This window comes from Poecilia latipinna, unplaced genomic scaffold, assembly GCF_001443285.1.
Source record: "Poecilia latipinna isolate Pla-1442-1.1 unplaced genomic scaffold, P_latipinna-1.0 Scaffold2279, whole genome shotgun sequence".
NCBI classification, from domain to species: Eukaryota; Metazoa; Chordata; class Actinopteri; order Cyprinodontiformes; family Poeciliidae; genus Poecilia; species Poecilia latipinna.
This window is the reverse complement of record NW_015114895.1, coordinates 31,441-49,997: the sequence shown is the minus strand read 5'-3', so window position 1 is coordinate 49,997 and position 18,557 is coordinate 31,441. Positions and strand designations below refer to the sequence as shown.

At 37.2% G+C, this 18,557-nt stretch overlaps 1 protein-coding gene and 1 long non-coding RNA gene across 3 annotated transcripts in view; both read left to right on the top strand.

The window, feature by feature from the left end:
• The window catches only part of LOC106937120 (uncharacterized), a 15,788-nt gene extending 9,572 nt beyond the window's left edge, over positions 1–6,216 (top strand). For both annotated transcript variants that reach the window (XR_001422318.1, XR_001422317.1), the window contains 2 exons: positions 1,761–1,919; positions 3,291–6,216. This is a non-coding gene — a long non-coding RNA (uncharacterized LOC106937120). The remainder of the gene's footprint in view (positions 1–1,760; positions 1,920–3,290) is intronic.
• An 885-nt stretch (positions 6,217–7,101) lies between these two features.
• Positions 7,102–18,557, top strand: part of LOC106937121 (solute carrier family 12 member 9) — a 30,335-nt gene continuing 18,879 nt past the window's right edge. The window contains exons 1-6 of the mRNA XM_015018477.1: positions 7,102–7,714; positions 11,335–11,469; positions 12,384–12,521; positions 12,916–13,233; positions 14,737–14,844; positions 16,523–16,634. Coding sequence (XP_014873963.1) covers positions 7,495–7,714; positions 11,335–11,469; positions 12,384–12,521; positions 12,916–13,233; positions 14,737–14,844; positions 16,523–16,634 — 1,031 coding nt within the window. The 5' untranslated portion in view covers positions 7,102–7,494. The remainder of the gene's footprint in view (positions 7,715–11,334; positions 11,470–12,383; positions 12,522–12,915; positions 13,234–14,736; positions 14,845–16,522; positions 16,635–18,557) is intronic.

Genomic DNA, 18,557 nt, shown 5'->3' with positions numbered 1-18,557 from the left:
ATATATATATATATATATATGTTTTTTTCTCAGACTTTGGGATAGCGACACCACAATAAGAGCCAAAAAATACAAAATAGAGCAGCCAAGGAATCTTCCAGTAAATAAAATATTCATTAGAAAACTACATTTTGTTTCTATTCATATTAAGTTCCTTATATATAACTTTTCTTTACATGTTACATACAGGAATTTACAACTGGTGAAAATTAGGTCAAAGTTTAGGTCAAATATGAATTCATGGGTCAACAATTTAAGTTTCTCCATTTAAATCAAAGTGGCACAACAAACCAGTTCATTTGTCCATGCTATTGTTTGGAAAGATAGTCACTCTGTTAACAGGTGCTGAACCTTGACAACTATCACTTTTAGTAGTCTTCATGACATCATATTTGCCACATGTTCTTACACTTTTGAGTCTATTTTTAGTTGTGGGGAGGGCACAACATAGATGTTGTTCATTTGTTTTCTTGTCACTCTTCTTTGACATCACAGAAATGAAATGACACGACTAAAACAAAGTTACCGTGGCTTTATAGAAAAATGCTGCCATTTAGAACATTGGTTAATGACCCCAAAATTACCAGCGTTGAGTACCAAATATGTTGAAAAACAGTTTTGGTTAAGCTACAAGCAACACCAGTTAATCAATAATGGGCACTCATCAGGCATAACATCATAAACCACTTAGTAGTAGGTATGGAATATATCAGATCATGCAAAGATCTGAACTGGATCAAAAATGAATGGTGTATTATGATCTGATGAATCTAACATCACACGGATGACTGGGTGCACGTGTGCCACTTGTCTGGGCGCAGAATCAGAAGAGGGGAAAACTGTAGAGGTGGTGTGAAGTTTGGGACAATGTTTTGCTGGACTATCTTGAGGCCTTCCCTCCATTTGGATGTTTGTTTTGCTTATAATACTTCCTTGGAAATTTCTACACACCATGTGCTGAACAAACAAGCCTGCTTCACGTAAAACGTCCGTTTTGTTGGAAGTTACTGTGTCACAATTTCAGAAGTCTTGTGGAAACTATCAGGATGGTTGCCATGATGTTATGCCTTCTCTATTTCCTTTATATTTTGTCCGCTTCAATTTTGCATCTTATAATTATATACTAGAATTTTGCAGGAACAAAATTCTAATACCAAACGTCAATAAAACAAGGAAGAAAAACGTTTCAATCATACATGGTGTTAAGTTGAGCTGAAGTTCAAATGAGTCATAAATTAGGTTCTTAATAAAGAAACCAAGCGTAGCATGAACAACTGAGGCAGAACATAAGCTGGCAGACAAAAGTGCGGTGGAGGCTGCCAACGTAGGGAGTAAATCAGAAGTTGTAATCAGTTCACGCACTGTTGGTTGGTGAGATATGATAATTGTTTCCCGATTTTGTGGTATCAGACTACAGGTAAACAGCATTTCAACTGTGTAGCCATGCAGGGAGATCAGAATTTGCCCTTGTTCTTTTAGCTTATATTAGAATTGTTCCATTATTTATTGAGGAAAAAGTTCACATTTTCTCCCATTTGAAGATTTGTTGGGTTTATCAATGCTTGCTTGCACATCTGTGCTTGCCTGCTAATTTATACAGTGAACAGCGTTGGTGTCTATATCCGGTTGTCATTGGGTGAATCATGGGGTTCACCCTGCACAGTTCAGAATAAGAACATGTGAAACAAAACCTGAAAACTTTGTAAATTACTGATTGTGTTGCGGCATTGTGACAGTTGTATGTACATTTGTTTGTCTAGTTTCAGGAAAAATTGTCTGACGTGCTGCAGAACTTCCAGGCATTCCAAGAAACCATCAAACATCTTCGTAATCAAACCAGCGCGGAGTGTGAGAATTTCCTGAATAATTTTGCTCACAGTATTACGCAGTATGTGATGATTCTCAAAGAGCAATCACAGGTACAGCTCATAACATCTTGCCATTCTATGAACATATATTTTGTGAAAGATTTCAGCAATATATGGGCATACCTTGAATTTGTCTCACATTTTGCCATGTCACAACCACTAGCTTCTAAGAAATTCATAAGGATTTTATATGAAAAGTCAAAGGCAATTGTGACAAGATGAGGACGTAATTATGCTACTTTTATTAGTTATGCTTCTAGGAATTGTGCCTTTTTTTGTTAAATAAAAACCTGAAAAGTATGGATGTGAATTTGTACTCACATCCATACTAGAAAAGCAGATTTATATTTATCTGAAATAATCACAAAGACTCAAAAAAAGCATAGATCATCTTCTTTCCCTTTGACAGAAATGTAGCACTTTGTGTTGGTCTTTCACATAAAATATCAACAACATAGATTGAAGTCTATAATGTGACAAAATGTAAAAAGGTTCAAAGGATACGAATACCTGTACAAGACTCTGTTCTAGACTTTCGCAATATTCAAAAAGAGAAAATCATTGGAAATATAAATCCTTTAGTAGTTTCTGAGTTAAAGAAAAACAACTTTCTTTAAAGTCCAAAGAAAATCATGAGTAATATTGATTACCATGACGCATAACTCTGAATGAAAGTACTGTGTCTGTAAACAACAGAGCAACATCTTAAGCTGCATTCAAAGTACCTATGTACTCAAAACTCATTGTTCATGAATCACTTGATAGAGCAGTTATTGCCCAACCTTTCCTACCACTGCATCATTGGTAAAGAATTCATAAACTGATCCAAAGACCACAAGTGGATAATGATATGTTTTAAAACACCTTCTTCGTTGGTGATTCATCATTTAAGCTTCTTCTTTGGACTCGACAACAGCAAGGAAAACCTGATTTTCTGTTATCCTTAAATGCTTTGAGCTGCTATGTCTTCATCTTAGTACTGGCACAGTGATGCGTTTCGTAAAATCTGGTAACATAATGTTACCAGATTTGAGGATACAAGAGGAGTGTTTAACACAGACAAAATATTCTAGCATTGCTTTGAAGAACATAGCATTAGCTGTACTATTGTTTGCTCTATTTGAACAGGTGCTGCTGGCAAAGGAATAGAAACCTGATGCTAAAATTGTGAAACAGCCGATAATTGTGAAACAAACCTCTACATCACTAGAAGTGGCATTTTGATGCATTTTTTTTGTTGCATGAAAGCTTAACTTTCCTTTACAACTACAAAGAAAAACACATAACAAGTAGAGAATAAATACTGGTATAATGAAATACATTCATTTTCTCATGTTATTAATTTGCATTATCTTAGAATAAAACTATAAGCTGTTTGAACATGTGCTATATAGTAACATCTTATGTGTTGCTTTCTTACAGAAATGTGGCCCTTTGCCTACTCCAGCTTTGCCTCAAACATGGGACAAAACACAGAAACTTAGTGAAATCTGGGACCAATACAGCACACTAGTCAAAAAGAAGCTGAAAGATGTTGCTGAGTGCAGCCATAACAAGAAAAGGAGTGTAAGGCAACTTGAGCCAAAAGGACCCTAATTGTATAACTGTGTTACCTCGGACCAGATTCGACACAGAGTTGAAGCCAGAGGATGCGTCATGGTGACAAAGATGCAAAAGCACTTGGAATGGACCTATAGGAATCAAGCTGCAGTCAACGACGAAGAACTACAAAACCAAGTTAGCAGAACTGAATCATAGGCAGCATAATGAGGACATACATATTTATTGGGACATCAGATGCTCTTCTATGGATTGCTGTTTCACAGCATTGGTTTCTACATTTGGGATTGAGGGTGCTGGTTTTTTTTGGAGCCAGAATGATTTGCTGGATCTCAACAATATGTGACGAACTTCCATTTGGCAGCAACTACAAATCCTGAATGTTCCACCAGAAATAATCTAGGAAATGCAATTTCAGAATTTATTTTATATAATACCATGCTAATATTTGCAACAGAGCAAATGAGGGACGCACAGACTTTTATTTTTCATTTCATTTCATGTGTGTGGTTCAGTTATGAATGAGCTATTGCATTCCAGTCACAAGTTTGCGGATAAGTGGGCTTTCCTAAGCTATATCTGTAGCTTACAGCTGCAGATGTAGCAGCTATAAGCTAACATAAACCATGAATGACAGCACATCATGTTAGATTTTCTACTCAAATATTGAAATAATATGTTCACTGAAATGTCTTAGAACAGCAATATTTTAGCATTCAAAAACTGAATTAAATTATGTTGCAGGAAATGTGAAATTAATGCAAGATATCAAAATGTTAGAACTAGTTGAGTTCCACAAACTTTTCCTACATTAAACAGCAATGGGAACAGTAAAACGTGAAATGCCCATTACAAGTATCCCTATAGACAAAAGTAGCTGTTCACACCCTGTTTAATGTGACATTAGCTTTTAATATGGATGCTATGGCTCACCAATAAGGGCGGCATCGCATTGGGAGCGTCACAAAAAAAAAAAGACCTGTCAGTTTTGACCTGAACAAGTTTTGTATTGTTCATTTGTGAGAGAGTGGGTTATAGTTGCCCCCTGTATTGAATAGTGTAAGCCTGCTAAGCCTTAAACCCCAACTCGACAATGACTTTAAAGTTTATACTTAATTTGCATGTTCCTATTAGTGCTAAACTGTGGGAGTACTTCTTACAGTTTAAGGAATATTTAATGGATTTGTTTATCTTTGGTTAAACTTTATAATTCTACAGTGAAGAGGGGGTCTATCAAAAGTACAGTTTAATTACATTCATAAAACATTTGAAAATACACACAACACATTGAAATCTTTTTGCTATTATGACCTCCACAGATTGCACTTTTCATATTTTTTTTTTTTACTTGAACTGAATTATTTTTTAAACACTGCTTACAAATTCACAAATACAGTTCCTCATTTACCCCAATATGCTCAGTTTTCTCAGAAATATAGGTAAAATCCTCCTGTCTTGTCTTGTCACGAGTAAATGTACGATAACAACCGTAGAACATGTGTATATACATTGGCTCAGAAGAGCAGGGTCCCAGAGCTACGACTCACTGTGGTTTCTATGAGGTGCGAAAGACAAACATACTATTGTTTTAGAATTCAAGACTGAATTTAGACTGACGGGCTGCCCTGAAGCTACAGTAGTGTGTCTGATCCTTAAACCAGCTTCAATATTTACTCTAACCATATATTGCACAATCAGCTCATAGTGCAGCCAAACTTTCACTTATAGGTTGTTAGTGTGGCCTCCGTCTCATGGAAACTAATCTGAAAGGATTATGGTTCTCTTAGTTTATTATGTGATCCCCCCTTAAACTGTGACTGGTTTAGACAAATGATCAAACCTTTCTGAATGTGCTTTTGCAGAGCCTTTTAACCTTGTAGTTTAAAGCTATTGTAATCAAACTGAGAGGGTAGCGCCCTCTGTAGGTGCTAGATGAGAAGTGCAAGTGGTCAGATTTAGACTCAAAATATTCATCATCTTCATCACCGTTTGCAAAAGGGTTGGCATTTAATCACATAAATTGCACTCTGATGAAGATCTTATGTTTTTTTAAGAACACAAATTATTTTAATCTTCAAATGATCAATGTAATATGCAGTTTAAAGTGTAAAAGGGAATGTTTTCTCAAAGTTCATAACGAGGTGAAAGTCAAATGTGAAGTATATAGCTGCAAAATGTGAACAAAAACATTTATTCTGTATCTGTACATATAAGCCGAATGTATTATAACTTAAATCATGGGGAAACGGTCAACAACATGCCTGGATATGAAAATAATTTATCCGTTTTACTTTGGAATCAATCCTAAAATAATGTGAAATGCAGCTGAGCGTGTACGGCTTGCAAACGTTAAAAGGCTGTGTTTCACAAACACGTACAGATTTATGTGTTATTTATTTACTGACGAGGACTTTGGACTATTTGAACTGGACATGTACCATTCTTCTGTATCACGGACATGTACCATTCTTCTGTATCACTTGGATCATCACTTTCATTATTAGCGTTGAAAGAACGCGATTTTTTCAAAAATAAAAGCTTTAGAAATTAAAAAGAGAAATCAATGTGGACTTTTATTTTGATATTTAAAAAAGTGTCAGCAAGTGCGTTCAGCAATGTAACCCTCCTATTGGCCCGACTAACTTCATCATATGACCGAAAGCAACAAGCTGGAAAATGTGAAAGCAGGAAATCTCAGGAAAACCCGAGTGGCAAGTACGAAAGTAAAGTTAGATAGAATAAAACAGGAAGTTTTGCATTTAACAAAATAAAATAAGCTATAACCATACATGGCTCTTGTAAACTCGTTACTATTTTTTTGTTTTGCAAAGTTTTATAAAATAATTGCCCTCTTCCCACCCCTCCTCTTCATCAACTGTGGATTATAGTTATATTTGTGAAGCACTTTGTGATTTTAATATCTGTGACAGGTGCAATTTAGATAAATACTACTGAAGCACAGACCCCACAAGACATTTGGATATGTGTTTTTATCTAGCATCAAGAGGTCAGCAGCAGACCATTTTGGTTTGGAAAGTGGAGTGCTCTGATCCAGCTGATCCCAGAGAAGTTATATTGGATTAAGGTCTTGGGAATCTACAAGCCAAGATAACAACTCACACTAGATTCTGTTCATTCCTAAAAGGGATGGCACATAGTCCTGCTGAAGGATCCCACAACAGTCAGGGAATAGTGTGAAAAAACTGCCACACCCAGATTGCAAAAGAATAGTAACAAAATAATTTGCCCACAACCCTTGGAAAAACAGAAGTGTGTAGTGTATAAATAGACATTGCATTTTTTTTTTGTTTAGCAGTTTGCAGCATTTTGTTGGAATCTGGGGGGAAATTCCAACAAATTTCCCCAAGTACCTCAGGATACCTCAGATGTATCCTGAGGTACTTGCACATATTTCCTGCTTCTAATATACAGTATGTACTGACAGGATGTTCAGTCGAATCTAATTCATCATTAGATACTATTGTGAAGAACTAAACAGTGTTTTTGACATCACTTGTTAATGTTCATAATGCTGTGCCTGACAGATGTATGTATGTCAGGTGATAAATTGTTTTGCTTTTATGAAAAAAGTTGCACTAAATCGTAATTGCTTTTATTGTGAAAGGGCAAAACGGAAGTTTGCAGCAGAGGCACGCATTGACGTTGCGGCATCACATGATACTCTCCGCGAAATCAGAGAAATAACACAGAACTGCAATGGCCACGCGCAGGTGTCCTGCCGGGGTTTTTATCTAACATTTTATTGATAAACGATGGAAGTTTGTGGATCAGTGAGGAGGTCAAACACGTTCAATGTTTTTTAACTTATTGACCGAAGCACTTGTCTGTTTTGCTATGTAGCTACTGAACTTGCATCTGAAGCGGCTGACAATCTGGACGCGCCAATACTACAGCTTTTTTCTTTTTTCTTTATCCATCGCAAGCATTTATTTACAAACTCTTGAGTTGTCCTGACAAAATACAGCGATTTGTGCGTCCCTAAATTTACCCGGGTTACTTTTTAAAGTTCGAGTCGCCCTAAAGCGAGCATTTGGTTTTGCTCGCAATGACGGAGCGGACTCCTCTCCTGAACTACCGCCTCGTCGCCAGCGTCAATGAGTCCGAGCTGCGGTCTGCTCCTGCCAGCCTGGCCCCAGAGGAGCTCCCGGGAAGCCCACGGCACGGGTCCTCCCCGCAGCGGCAGCCCAAGAAGCTGTCGGTGTTCTTCGGTGTGGTGGTCCCCACTCTGCTGTCAATGTTCAGCGTGGTGGTCTTCCTCAGAATAGGTGAGTGGTGGCAGCAGAAATCACTACACTCAGTTTCACTTTCTGTACAAGTAGTAGGCACCGAAGCACAGTCACAGTTTATATATTTTACTACTTCTGTGGTTGTTTGTAGTAGTTTTGGGAATCATTTTAGGGTTAAGCATTTATAATTTCCATTTAACACAACTCGTTTCTGTAACCTGTTTGTGGTTCTTTCCAAAGTACAAAATGATTTCCTCTTTTTGTATTAACTAATATGTAAAAACAAATGCTGCTTTCCAAATAGTGCACTATGCTACAACTCCCTTCATTTTTGCAATTGTGCTCTGACATGGCGCACAAAATAATCAATTAACAGCAATAAATGACTTTATAATCGTTTATTCCTAATCTGCTAAGGGTGGTGAATTAACATTTGTTTTTGTAAGCAAAACGAGAAACTAATTGCAACAATATTTGCTGCAGGTTTTCAGATAGAGGCAATATTTATCTGTAAATCTATAAATCAGGACAATTTAATCTGTCCTGATTTTATTTAGTTTTTTTTTTTTTTTAAATGCATCAAACTACACACCTTTGGTTCACTGATCAGTCGATTTAAAAAGATGAAGTAAAAAAAAAAAATGTCTGTTTCCAATGTTGGGCAAAATGGGTGCATATGGGTAAGTTTCTTTCTTAGAGCAGTATTTTGTGAATCTCTTACTGTGTGCAGTAATAGATTCATAGCCAAAAGGCTGATGAATTTCTGCGGTCCTTTTGTTGGCAGCGTCATAATTTAGAAAAATATCATGCTACACCTTTAAGGCATTACTAACTATTATTAGTGATGATAAAATCTTTTCTGTATGTCACTTTCCTATACCCGTATATGGAAATGCTTTATATGTTGTACCTGTGTTTTTACACAGGAAGATAGCAGAGGTGCACTGCCTCCAATTTCAATTTCTCACCTAAATAATCATTGACTTCCGGGTAAATAATATAAACATGTCAATGGTTTAAGAGTTCATCAAACACTGTTTCCTTATTAAACTGCTATGACATTTAAGACTAGGATTTGTTTTAAGACAGTTTTTTCTTCCCTCAGACTAGATGTGCTCCTAGCCTGTAAATTTAAGAAGTCAGCATTTAAAATGGCAGCGTCAACTGCTAGTTAAAAGATGAACTACTTAATCTTTTAAAGAAACCTCACTTAAAAAATTCTGAATTATCCCTTTAAACTACAGTTTTTGAAAGTTCACTAACAATTCATCAGCAAACAGAGACAGTGACACTCTCGTAACTCAGGTTTGGGTTTTGGTACCGTGAGGAATTCATGTCTGATTGTAATCAATGAGATACAAGTTCTCCTTTTTCAGTAATTTGACTAAACTAGAAATTATTCAAGCCTATGAAATCCATGCTGCTGCAGAGACCACAGTTGAATTTGCAGAACAACAAATCAACTTTTCATAACCAACTTCATCTTCTCTCCTCACTTTTCACTTCTGCTTTTCTTTCTGATTTTTTTTTTTTTGTTTCCTATAGGTTTTAACTCTCTTTCAGTATTCTCATCTCCTGTCCTCCCAGTCCCCCTCCCAGCTCCCCTCCCAGTCTCGTGAGTTGTCAGCTGCTGAGCAATGGACACTCACATGGGCATATGTAGCTGTTGGTTGAGGACTTTAGACGTTTTAATCTCTAGTAAGACTGCACAGGAACTGTGAGTGGTTTCAGTGTGGATGTGAAACTACTGTAAATTTAACGGTTTGACAAAGTGTCTCTTGTCCTGACCTTGATGTACCACCAGAACATGCAGATGCATTGCAAGTTGAGTTTATCTCAATTGAGCTTAAAATTTCAGGCCTTAAAGGAACAAAGTGAACTCTGTTTCCTGGTGAGACTTGGGTTTATGTCACAGTGGACCTGACTGATGGCAGAAATATGCTGCTAGTTGCTGATCAAAGATAAATGGAGGAACGGTGCTTTAATGTGGATAATTTGTTTGTTTGCGACACAGTTCAAAGTGACTGATGTGACGTCCAGCTCGATGAGATTCACAGCATTGATCAGTAGGACAAATTTGACAAATGTTTCAATTTGGACAAGTACAAGACAGACTTGGTTGTCTTAGGTTCATTTACATCTGCTGATTATTTGGGTATTTTAGCCTATAACTTATCTAATTGATTTTTTTTTTTTTAGTTTTGTTGAGGCACTAACTCCTTGTTCTTCAGACTAAAGAGATTTCAAATTGGTTTTATGTTCCAGATAACAATATATCTACGTTGCAAACATGGTGGTACGATTTCAGCCCTATTTGGCTGAAAGAAGCAACGTTTAAAAATTAAAAAAACATCATTGATATCTGAACTTTCTGCCACAGATGATCAATCATCTCTCCTTGGAACTTTCCATGAGAACAATTTCCTGTGTATTTGGGTTTTTCCACCACTGTGGTTTGTGTAAGAAGGTTTACATATCTGTAGAGTAACCTTGGTACAACAGCCTTTTGTGACTGTTAATGGCTTATTTAGTAATTAGTGGTTATATTATTTGATTTTTTTATTTATCTCAGTATTCCTAAAAGCAAACATCTCCAGTCTCATTTATTGATGCTGTTCTAAACAACAAGCAGTATTTATAAATGCGTCACAATGGCTAACAGCTAATCTCTGATCAGAACCAGGAATGCTGGAAAACTGGAATATCAGTTCAAGTCTAAAACTCTTTATGTTTTGGATAAATTCTGGACATTTCATTTCAAAGTGTATTCTGCCTCATCAGCTGGTTTTGGGATCAGTTTATTGTGAGTTGACTAAAAATACTTTTCCAGCTACTTTAAAACCTGGAAAGCGCAGACAATAGGTAGACTGACCAGACCATCTGGTAGAGAGACACAACCAGCTGGTTTGACATGTATGAATTCCCACAGAACAGGCTTTCAGCTAACATAGCACTATATTCTACTGACTCCAGCATTTTCAATTGATTAAATAGCTAAAATCAGCTAAAACAGACGGCATGACTGACTCCACCTCTCCAAAAATGACATTGGTTTCCAAAAAAAAACTGAGATTAATTTCTGCTGCAGGTAGATCTATGATCAACAGCAGCGTCAAACTAAACTTTTAATCAATACAAATGTGGTCACATAAGATGACATGGACACAAAGAGCCGATGCTAAGAAAACAGTAGCGCCAGTTGAGCACTGGAACTAATTCAGCTGATTCATCTAAGCTGAGCAGCAGAATGTCACAATGTATACAGACAATGCAGAAGCTGGAATCTCTCCCAGCATGTGATATCCCAGTTTCATTTTTACAGAAAGTGAAACGTTGTGGTGAGCCATTTAAACTGAAGGCTGTGATTTTTTATTTTTATTTTTTATTTTCACTTTTTAATTCTTTGAAAACTGTTTGAAATGTCATCTAGAGTTAAAAGCCATGGACGGACATCTGTTGAACAAGTAGATCTCATGTGACACGTTAGATAATTGTACTTTCATGACGCCTTAAAAAACCCACATCCTCCTGTATGCTGGCACTTCCCAGGAATCCTTTCATTGTCAGCCTCTTTCCACTCTGCTCCAGTTTATGGTTCTGCTTTCACCCAGGCACCAATCTGCCACTTTAATTTACTTGTTCCTGTGTTTTTTTTCCAGGGTTTGTGGTGGGACAGGCTGGATTGTACCAAGCTATTCTCATGTTTGTGGTGGCCTACTTCATCATCTCCATGACTGTTCTGTCGGTGTGCGCAATCTCCACCAATGGAGCGCTGGACGCTGGAGGAGCCTATTGTATCCTGCTCACACACACACACACACACACAAGCATCATCATATGACCGTCTGCATGTGACAGTCAGTGTAGCGCCATTATCACTGTCAACAGTCAAGGTATAGAGAAAATCAGCGTCTCTGTTTCAAACAAGTGCCGTCTGTCACACACTACATTTCTAACCACTGGAAAAGTATAAATAAGATTTATTTCAACTTTGGTTTGCTTTAATGCTCTGTGGACAGTCAGCTTGATTACTTTACAGCTGAAAATAAAGTGTCAATCTGGAATAAATAAAACAGATATTGTCCTTGTCTAGTATCTGAGTAGCAAACCAGTGTGATTGCTTTTCACAGTTAGTTTGAGTCTATAATCGGTCCCTGCTGCTTAAGTCACACAAAAATCATATATGCTTAGACACGCTCACTGTCAGATATCACTGCCCAGCATTAAGTTTGGACCGTTTGCAACATTTTACAACTTTTACAACTTTTCAACAACGTTCATTTACACATCTTGTTTCAGTCAGATTTGCATCTACAGCTGCTTGATGACAAGGTGGAAATCTTCAAGTGTTTCTTTAAGCTGAAAGTCAAAATTAGACTTATAATTTGCTTTAGCATAAAACCAGTGGAAGGAAGCGCATGGTTTAGTATAAAAGTTCTGAATTACCTGAGGTTTCTTTAATATATTTCAGATTCAGGTTTTGCAAAACATCAAAATACGATAAATAAATTTATACTTCAGTTCATGAAAAATAAAACAAATTGGTTCCCTATGACCTGGCTATTATTGCTAAAGTTGACCAATAGCTTTTCCCATTTTAAGTGCATTTGGTAAGCCAAGCTTACCCCTTTCAAACGTTGCAAATATTTCACATCGGTTCATGAATTTGTTTTAAATGCCATGTACTTTGCCCTAACCTGAGGCACAGACATGATCAGCCGAGCTCTGGGTCCTGAGTTTGGTGGCAGCATCGGCATCATGTTCTTCTTTGCTAATGTGTGCGGCAGCGCCCTCTTTGTGCTGGGTCTGGTTGAAGCCATAATGGGCACCTTTGGAATACCAGAAGGTAAATTGAGGATTTCTTGATTTGTGCATTTATCTGTACCATGTCCTGCCAAAGTATTAAAAGTTATTACTTTAATAATGAAGTCTCTATAAACAAAGTTGTGCTCCCAAAAAAAAAAAGGGCTGGTTGAGACCAAAGCACCAGACTGAAGATTGTTGTCATCCAGTTTTGGTAGAAAGAGATGAAGAATTGAGAACACCGATAAATAATGAATATGGAAATTATTAAGTTTGTTTTAATGTATCATGCAACTAATTGATTTGTTGCTTTTTGCGACAGCCCTAACACAGGTGAAAGACTGAGCAAAACATGAGGCAGAAACTATCTGGGATTCCTTTTGTTATTCAAATCAAAGCTGTCTAGTCATTACATTTCCTCTCATGTTTCATTTTAGATCCAACCGTGGCTCCCAGTCCACATCAGGTCCTGCCGTCAGGTTACTGGTGGTCCCTGCTGTACGGCACCGGTATCCTCTTGCTGTGCCTCATAGTATGCCTGGTCGGAGCCCACATCTACGCCAAGGCCACTTTCGTCATCTTCCTGGTGGTCATCTCGGTTCTGATCATGATCTTCATCAGCTTCTTTGTTGTGAAACCTAAACCGGTCACGTTGCCAAGCCCCTTCAAGCCATCCAACGGGACGGGCCCTGTGTATCCCACCACGGCTAATTTTACTGGATTCAAGCTGGAAACACTGATGGGAAATCTGTACGGTAAGATTGAGTGACTAGAATAGAAAGCCTTGATTTTTTTTTTCTGCCAAGTATATTGTTTTGTGGCCACTTTAAAATGAATGATTTTTATTTGCTAATACAAATTTTTGAAAATTTTGAATATTCCTCAAATATTTTTTTCACTTTCTGGGCAAGTTGAGAATTAATGACTATTTATTTATTTATTCTGACAAAATGCAGATTCCTATTGGTAAAGCCTAAAGTCAGCTATTTCCAGTTGGATTTTTAGATGCATCTCTAATTATTACTTAAGGTTTTGGATCGAGCCTGTTCTTTTTATACATCATGATGGCAGCAGATGTTCTTGTGAAACAAGGGAAAAAGGAAGTGAGGGTTTGTTCACACAGTAGCTTCATAAGCTCTGAAACCATCAGCTCATTTGTGGGTTTAAATATAGAGTTTTACTAATGTTGACATCTGATCGGTGGCAGTGCATATGACCATTAAACCCTGACTGGTGATTCAGAAGCTTAAAGACATCCTCTAAAACATTTTAAAGCCATTTTTGTTTTAATGTGGCCAACGTTCTTTATTTCATAAGGTGCAACTTCTAAGTTCATTAAATGAACGTTTTCCTCTTTTAAATTGAGCCTGCTGTCCACCGGCTGTATGCGTACACCAGAGCAGGAATAATGAGCATTATGGGCTTAAAACCCTGTTAACTCTGATGATTATTGGCAGCCATTTAAGCTTCTAGGATTTGAACTGGTTTTCCCCCGGCAGACCAGACAGGAAAGACCAGAAGGCGTTTCGCCTACACTTCCTGGAAGATCACAACATATTTGACTCACGTTTGACATGATGTTCTTTGGATTCTTATTCCTACAAAACAAACAGTCAGCTTGAGAGGATTTAATTTCAAGCACATGATTACTGAGCTAATTGCTTGTAACTCAGGCCTGTACTCATGGAAACTATCTACAGACACACATTTAAAATAATCCTGATTCACTTTACCAGCTGTTTACAGAAGAAATGCATACACATTACTGTTTCATAATTTCAGTGAGCATTGTAAAATGTATCATGTTCATTTAAACCCTGTATTTTTATAGAAAGAACTAATGAGCTAAATGTAAGATAAAGGGTCTTGTATATAAACATAAATCAAAAATGCACACAAAAGGACTGAATTAGTTAAAATCTAAGCCATTGAGCTAACCTCAACCTTATCAGAGCGAATAATAATATAAAAACATTTGTTCATACATGAATGAAAGAACAGAATATATTCCTGTGTGAACTTTTGTGGGAGTGAAATTAGATTTTTACCAGTAAAACTTGATTGCTGATGCTGTACTCGACAGAAAAGTTTGAAGAGGGTTACTTGTTCAGAGACTTGCAGAGATTAAGTTTCCTATCCAGAGGGTTGCAGAGCTTTCTCTGCCATCAAACCAAGTTCAACTTACTGATGATGATGATGATGATGATGATGATGATAGAAGCAGACCTACAGTCACTTACTGGTATTTCTTCTTCCAGCTGGCTACGTTGAAGACTACACCACTGGGAAGATGATGTCCTTCGCCACCGTATTTGCTGTGATGTTCAACGGCTGCACCGGCATCATGACAGGCTCTAATATGTCAGGTAGGCATGGTGATGTCATAGCCTGATTATCTGTGGAGGAATGGGTCATCTACAAAATAAGACTGCTTTCATTTCTAATAGAATTATCTTTAATAATAAAGGCTATTTCCATTTCATCCTAGCGGACTGACAAGCAAAGATGAATCCAATCAAAGATGGACAATATTTGGATATTTTTTATCCCCTTATTTGCAAAGTATTTCTGAACTCAGAAGCAGATTATTAACTTATTAGTCTCATCATTGAATGAGCCACGTCACTGTGCCAAAACAATCACTTAGTCAGTTGAGGTTGGCCTCATGTTTGGCTCTAGAACATTATGGAATATGTTGACAATCAATCAATCCCGCCTCTTCCCCGCTATGTCTGATGAATAAGGATGGAATAATATTTTTTTCCTCCCACGTCTCAATTTATTTTCCACATTCCAGTTTTTCCTGCTTATTTTTTCCTTAAATATCAGGTTTAACAGGTTGAAATGCATATGTCTTCATAAGCTTAATGTAAAGAATTTCAACAATTTAATGGAAAAACTATTTAAATGTCGTTGGGCGAAATAAAATTTGATAGCAGTCAGTTTTTTAATAAGTGTTTTCTATAAAAGTTAAGGTAGCACATGTGTTTAAGGAACATATTAAGAACGTTTTCCACTTTACTCATTTTCAGGATGTTGCTTCTGTGTTTTCTGGTTTTTACACAGCTGCCTGTGTAAGCATCCCCAAATACACCTATCTTTATCATTTTCACATTAGTATTTATTTCTGCCACTGTTTGAGTTGGCACAAAAAGTGTTACCATAAATTCAGTCCAGGTTCATTTTACTTTTGCTGGTCTCTGCAGAGTGAGGCGGTGATATGATGGGCTGAGAGTTTGCTTTTCTGGTGGTTCTACATCATTTAACAGAGTGTTTATCCAGCCTCATAAACTAACACTTTGCTTTCGACATAATTATTAATGACCTGTGTTATAGCAGGGTTTCACTTCCACTGTAAACGTTGTTGTAAAGGGTGAAATCTCTTCTTGTTTGGGAAAACCTGACGTTGCTCGACTAAATTCATAACTTGTACAATACTTCACATTATACACTGGATTCCATTTTAATTGCTGGATTCTCCCCACATTGTCTGCATCATGGAAATCACAGGCCTCTATTATGTTCCAACATGTTGATGTTCACCATGAACAAACATCTCCATCAAAGACATTGTTCAGGACGTCTTGTGGTTTCCATGGCCTGACCTCAAGGGGGGGAAGTTCCTGGGAGGTTGGATGATGTCTTAAAACTCTTATTCTTGTAAGCTATGTTTGTCTTTGTTGAATTATGGACTCCAAATAGATGTTAAATGCCCTTAAACCCATTTCCTGATTAAATTAAATTACACCACTAACTGTTGATTGGCATTGTCTTAACACACCTGAATTATTCAGGTGAGTAAACTCTGTCACTGCTGATCTAGTAATCTGTTCATTACGTTAGCAATCTAATCTCTTTTTGAGGTAAAGATGGAATACGTTTCCCAGAACTATGCCATGTGCTGCTGTTCACCTGAATTTATATCCACCAAACTGTAGGAACTGATGAGGACCAGGTTGGGTTTTTGCATTCAGATACGTAGATATTTTGAATAGAACAGGATGCGCTTCTTATTTAACACTTTAAACATGTGCTGTCCACCAGGTGACCTGAAGAATCCCAGCTTCTCTATCCCTCGTGGCACCATCACCGCCGTCATCTTCACCTACATCATCTACAATCTGCTGTGCGTTATGGTGGCCTGCTCCTGTGACCGGTTTGTAACATAGATTTTTCTTCATCCCCATCTATTTTTCCAATGTTCCTTACCTTTAGTGCTGTTGGTGTAATACGTACAAGCAAAGCATAAGCATTGAATGTTCCCAAAATTGCCCATAAATCAACACATATTCAAGACAGCTAATTAAAGCTGTGAGTATTAATGCACAGTTGTAGTAATGGATGTTAGCATATTGTGTAGAAGAAATCAAATGCTTGGAGCCTGTCAGATAATGCAGACAAAGTTAATTTTCTGCTTCATCAAACAGAACTGAAGCCTCTAAAAGAGGAATCCAATTTCCAACAGATCTATGCCATCTGAGTGTATACCGATAATCCATTTGGGACTCTTTGCTTTTGCTCATTCTTAAAGCTAGATGTTGGGGAAAAACTGGAAATTATCTGATCTTTTAAATAATTTCTTTTACCATGGCTACAAAGAACTCCTTTTTTTGGACAAATTTTGTGGCAAAATGCCTCAACTACCTTGGCTATTGTGACCAGATGATTAATTTACCAGATAAAATAAGCTTGTTGTTTGAGATAACTTGACACCTAAACACTTAGAAACTACTATCAAAATTAGAGGTAGTTTGAAATTTTGTATAGTAATATGCAAAATGGCATTAATAAATGCCCTGGATTACAATATAGTGACTGCAATATTCATGCTAAATTTTAAATATATTTTTAATTGAGGGTTGATAGCCAGAATCAGGATGATCAGTTTGCAATAAAAGATTATGTTAGCATTAGTAGATCTAATGCTAACATAAACTAACATTAGTTAGTAGTTCTAGGTCTCTACAACTGTTAGCCAGTGTTCTGGTAGGCCTATTTATGACCTTAAAAATGTAAGGTTTGTGTGAGGTCTTCTCCCATCTGGGAACTGGAACAGTGAACAAAAAGCCTTCTGATCAAGAGTGTTTTTTAAAAGCAATTAACAAATTCGGGACCATAATGGCAGGAGAATCCTGTATATCCAAAATAGTTGAAAGTATCATTAATGCATTTTTCAATTCCACATCTGTCATCATTGTCATCATTGAACGTTAATCTTGATCCCTTATTCATGATGCAACAGTGTTGGTTTTTATGAACCAGTCTTTAAGAACTGTCGAGCTACTCTGCAAAACTATTCAAATCGTCTGAGTGACGCTTTAATCAGGCTGTGGTTGGCAGCTTCCTGTTATTTGAGCTTTGAACTGTTAAAGATTTCACCTCTTCCAATCGGTTCCTCAGCTTACTGTGGTGGTTGCATCTTCACCTTGCTCTTAAGAGCAGGACTGATAAGTGTTTGAGTCCTTGAAGAGGCGGTTGGTATTTACTTTTTTCTCTCTGTTTCTAACCGTCTCTCCCTGGCTGTCAGCTGCAGAGTGCCAGAGTTCGGTATTGACGTAGCTCTAAAAGCGAATGTTGCCAAGGTGCTAAACTGACATGACAGGGCTATAAAAGAGCATTGGAGATCAATATGGCCATCATTTACCCTGCTGCACCGTCCTCCCTGCATCTACCTGCCACGCTCGCTCTGAGATGAGAGGATTCTCTAAACATTGCCTCTCTCTCCCTCTGGATGACTTGCATACATTCATACCTTTTGAACTGCTTCACATTTTGTCACAATACATCTGCAAATATTATTATGTTTGATACTACTGGGGATTTGATGTAATGGACTGACCAAAACCAGCACATACTTGCAATGTGGAACTGGAATAATACATGATTTTCAAATGTTTTTACTCATAATATGTAAAACCACACACAACCAAAACCCAGAAATAAAATAGATTAAGATGTCTTTGTATACAAAATGCCATTCAAAAAATATTGATAGCCAAAATGGAAAGTGAGTTAATTTTAATTTATTATGCAATTTGTTTATTTATTGGTTTATTGCTTATTGTGACAGGCTTTCTTT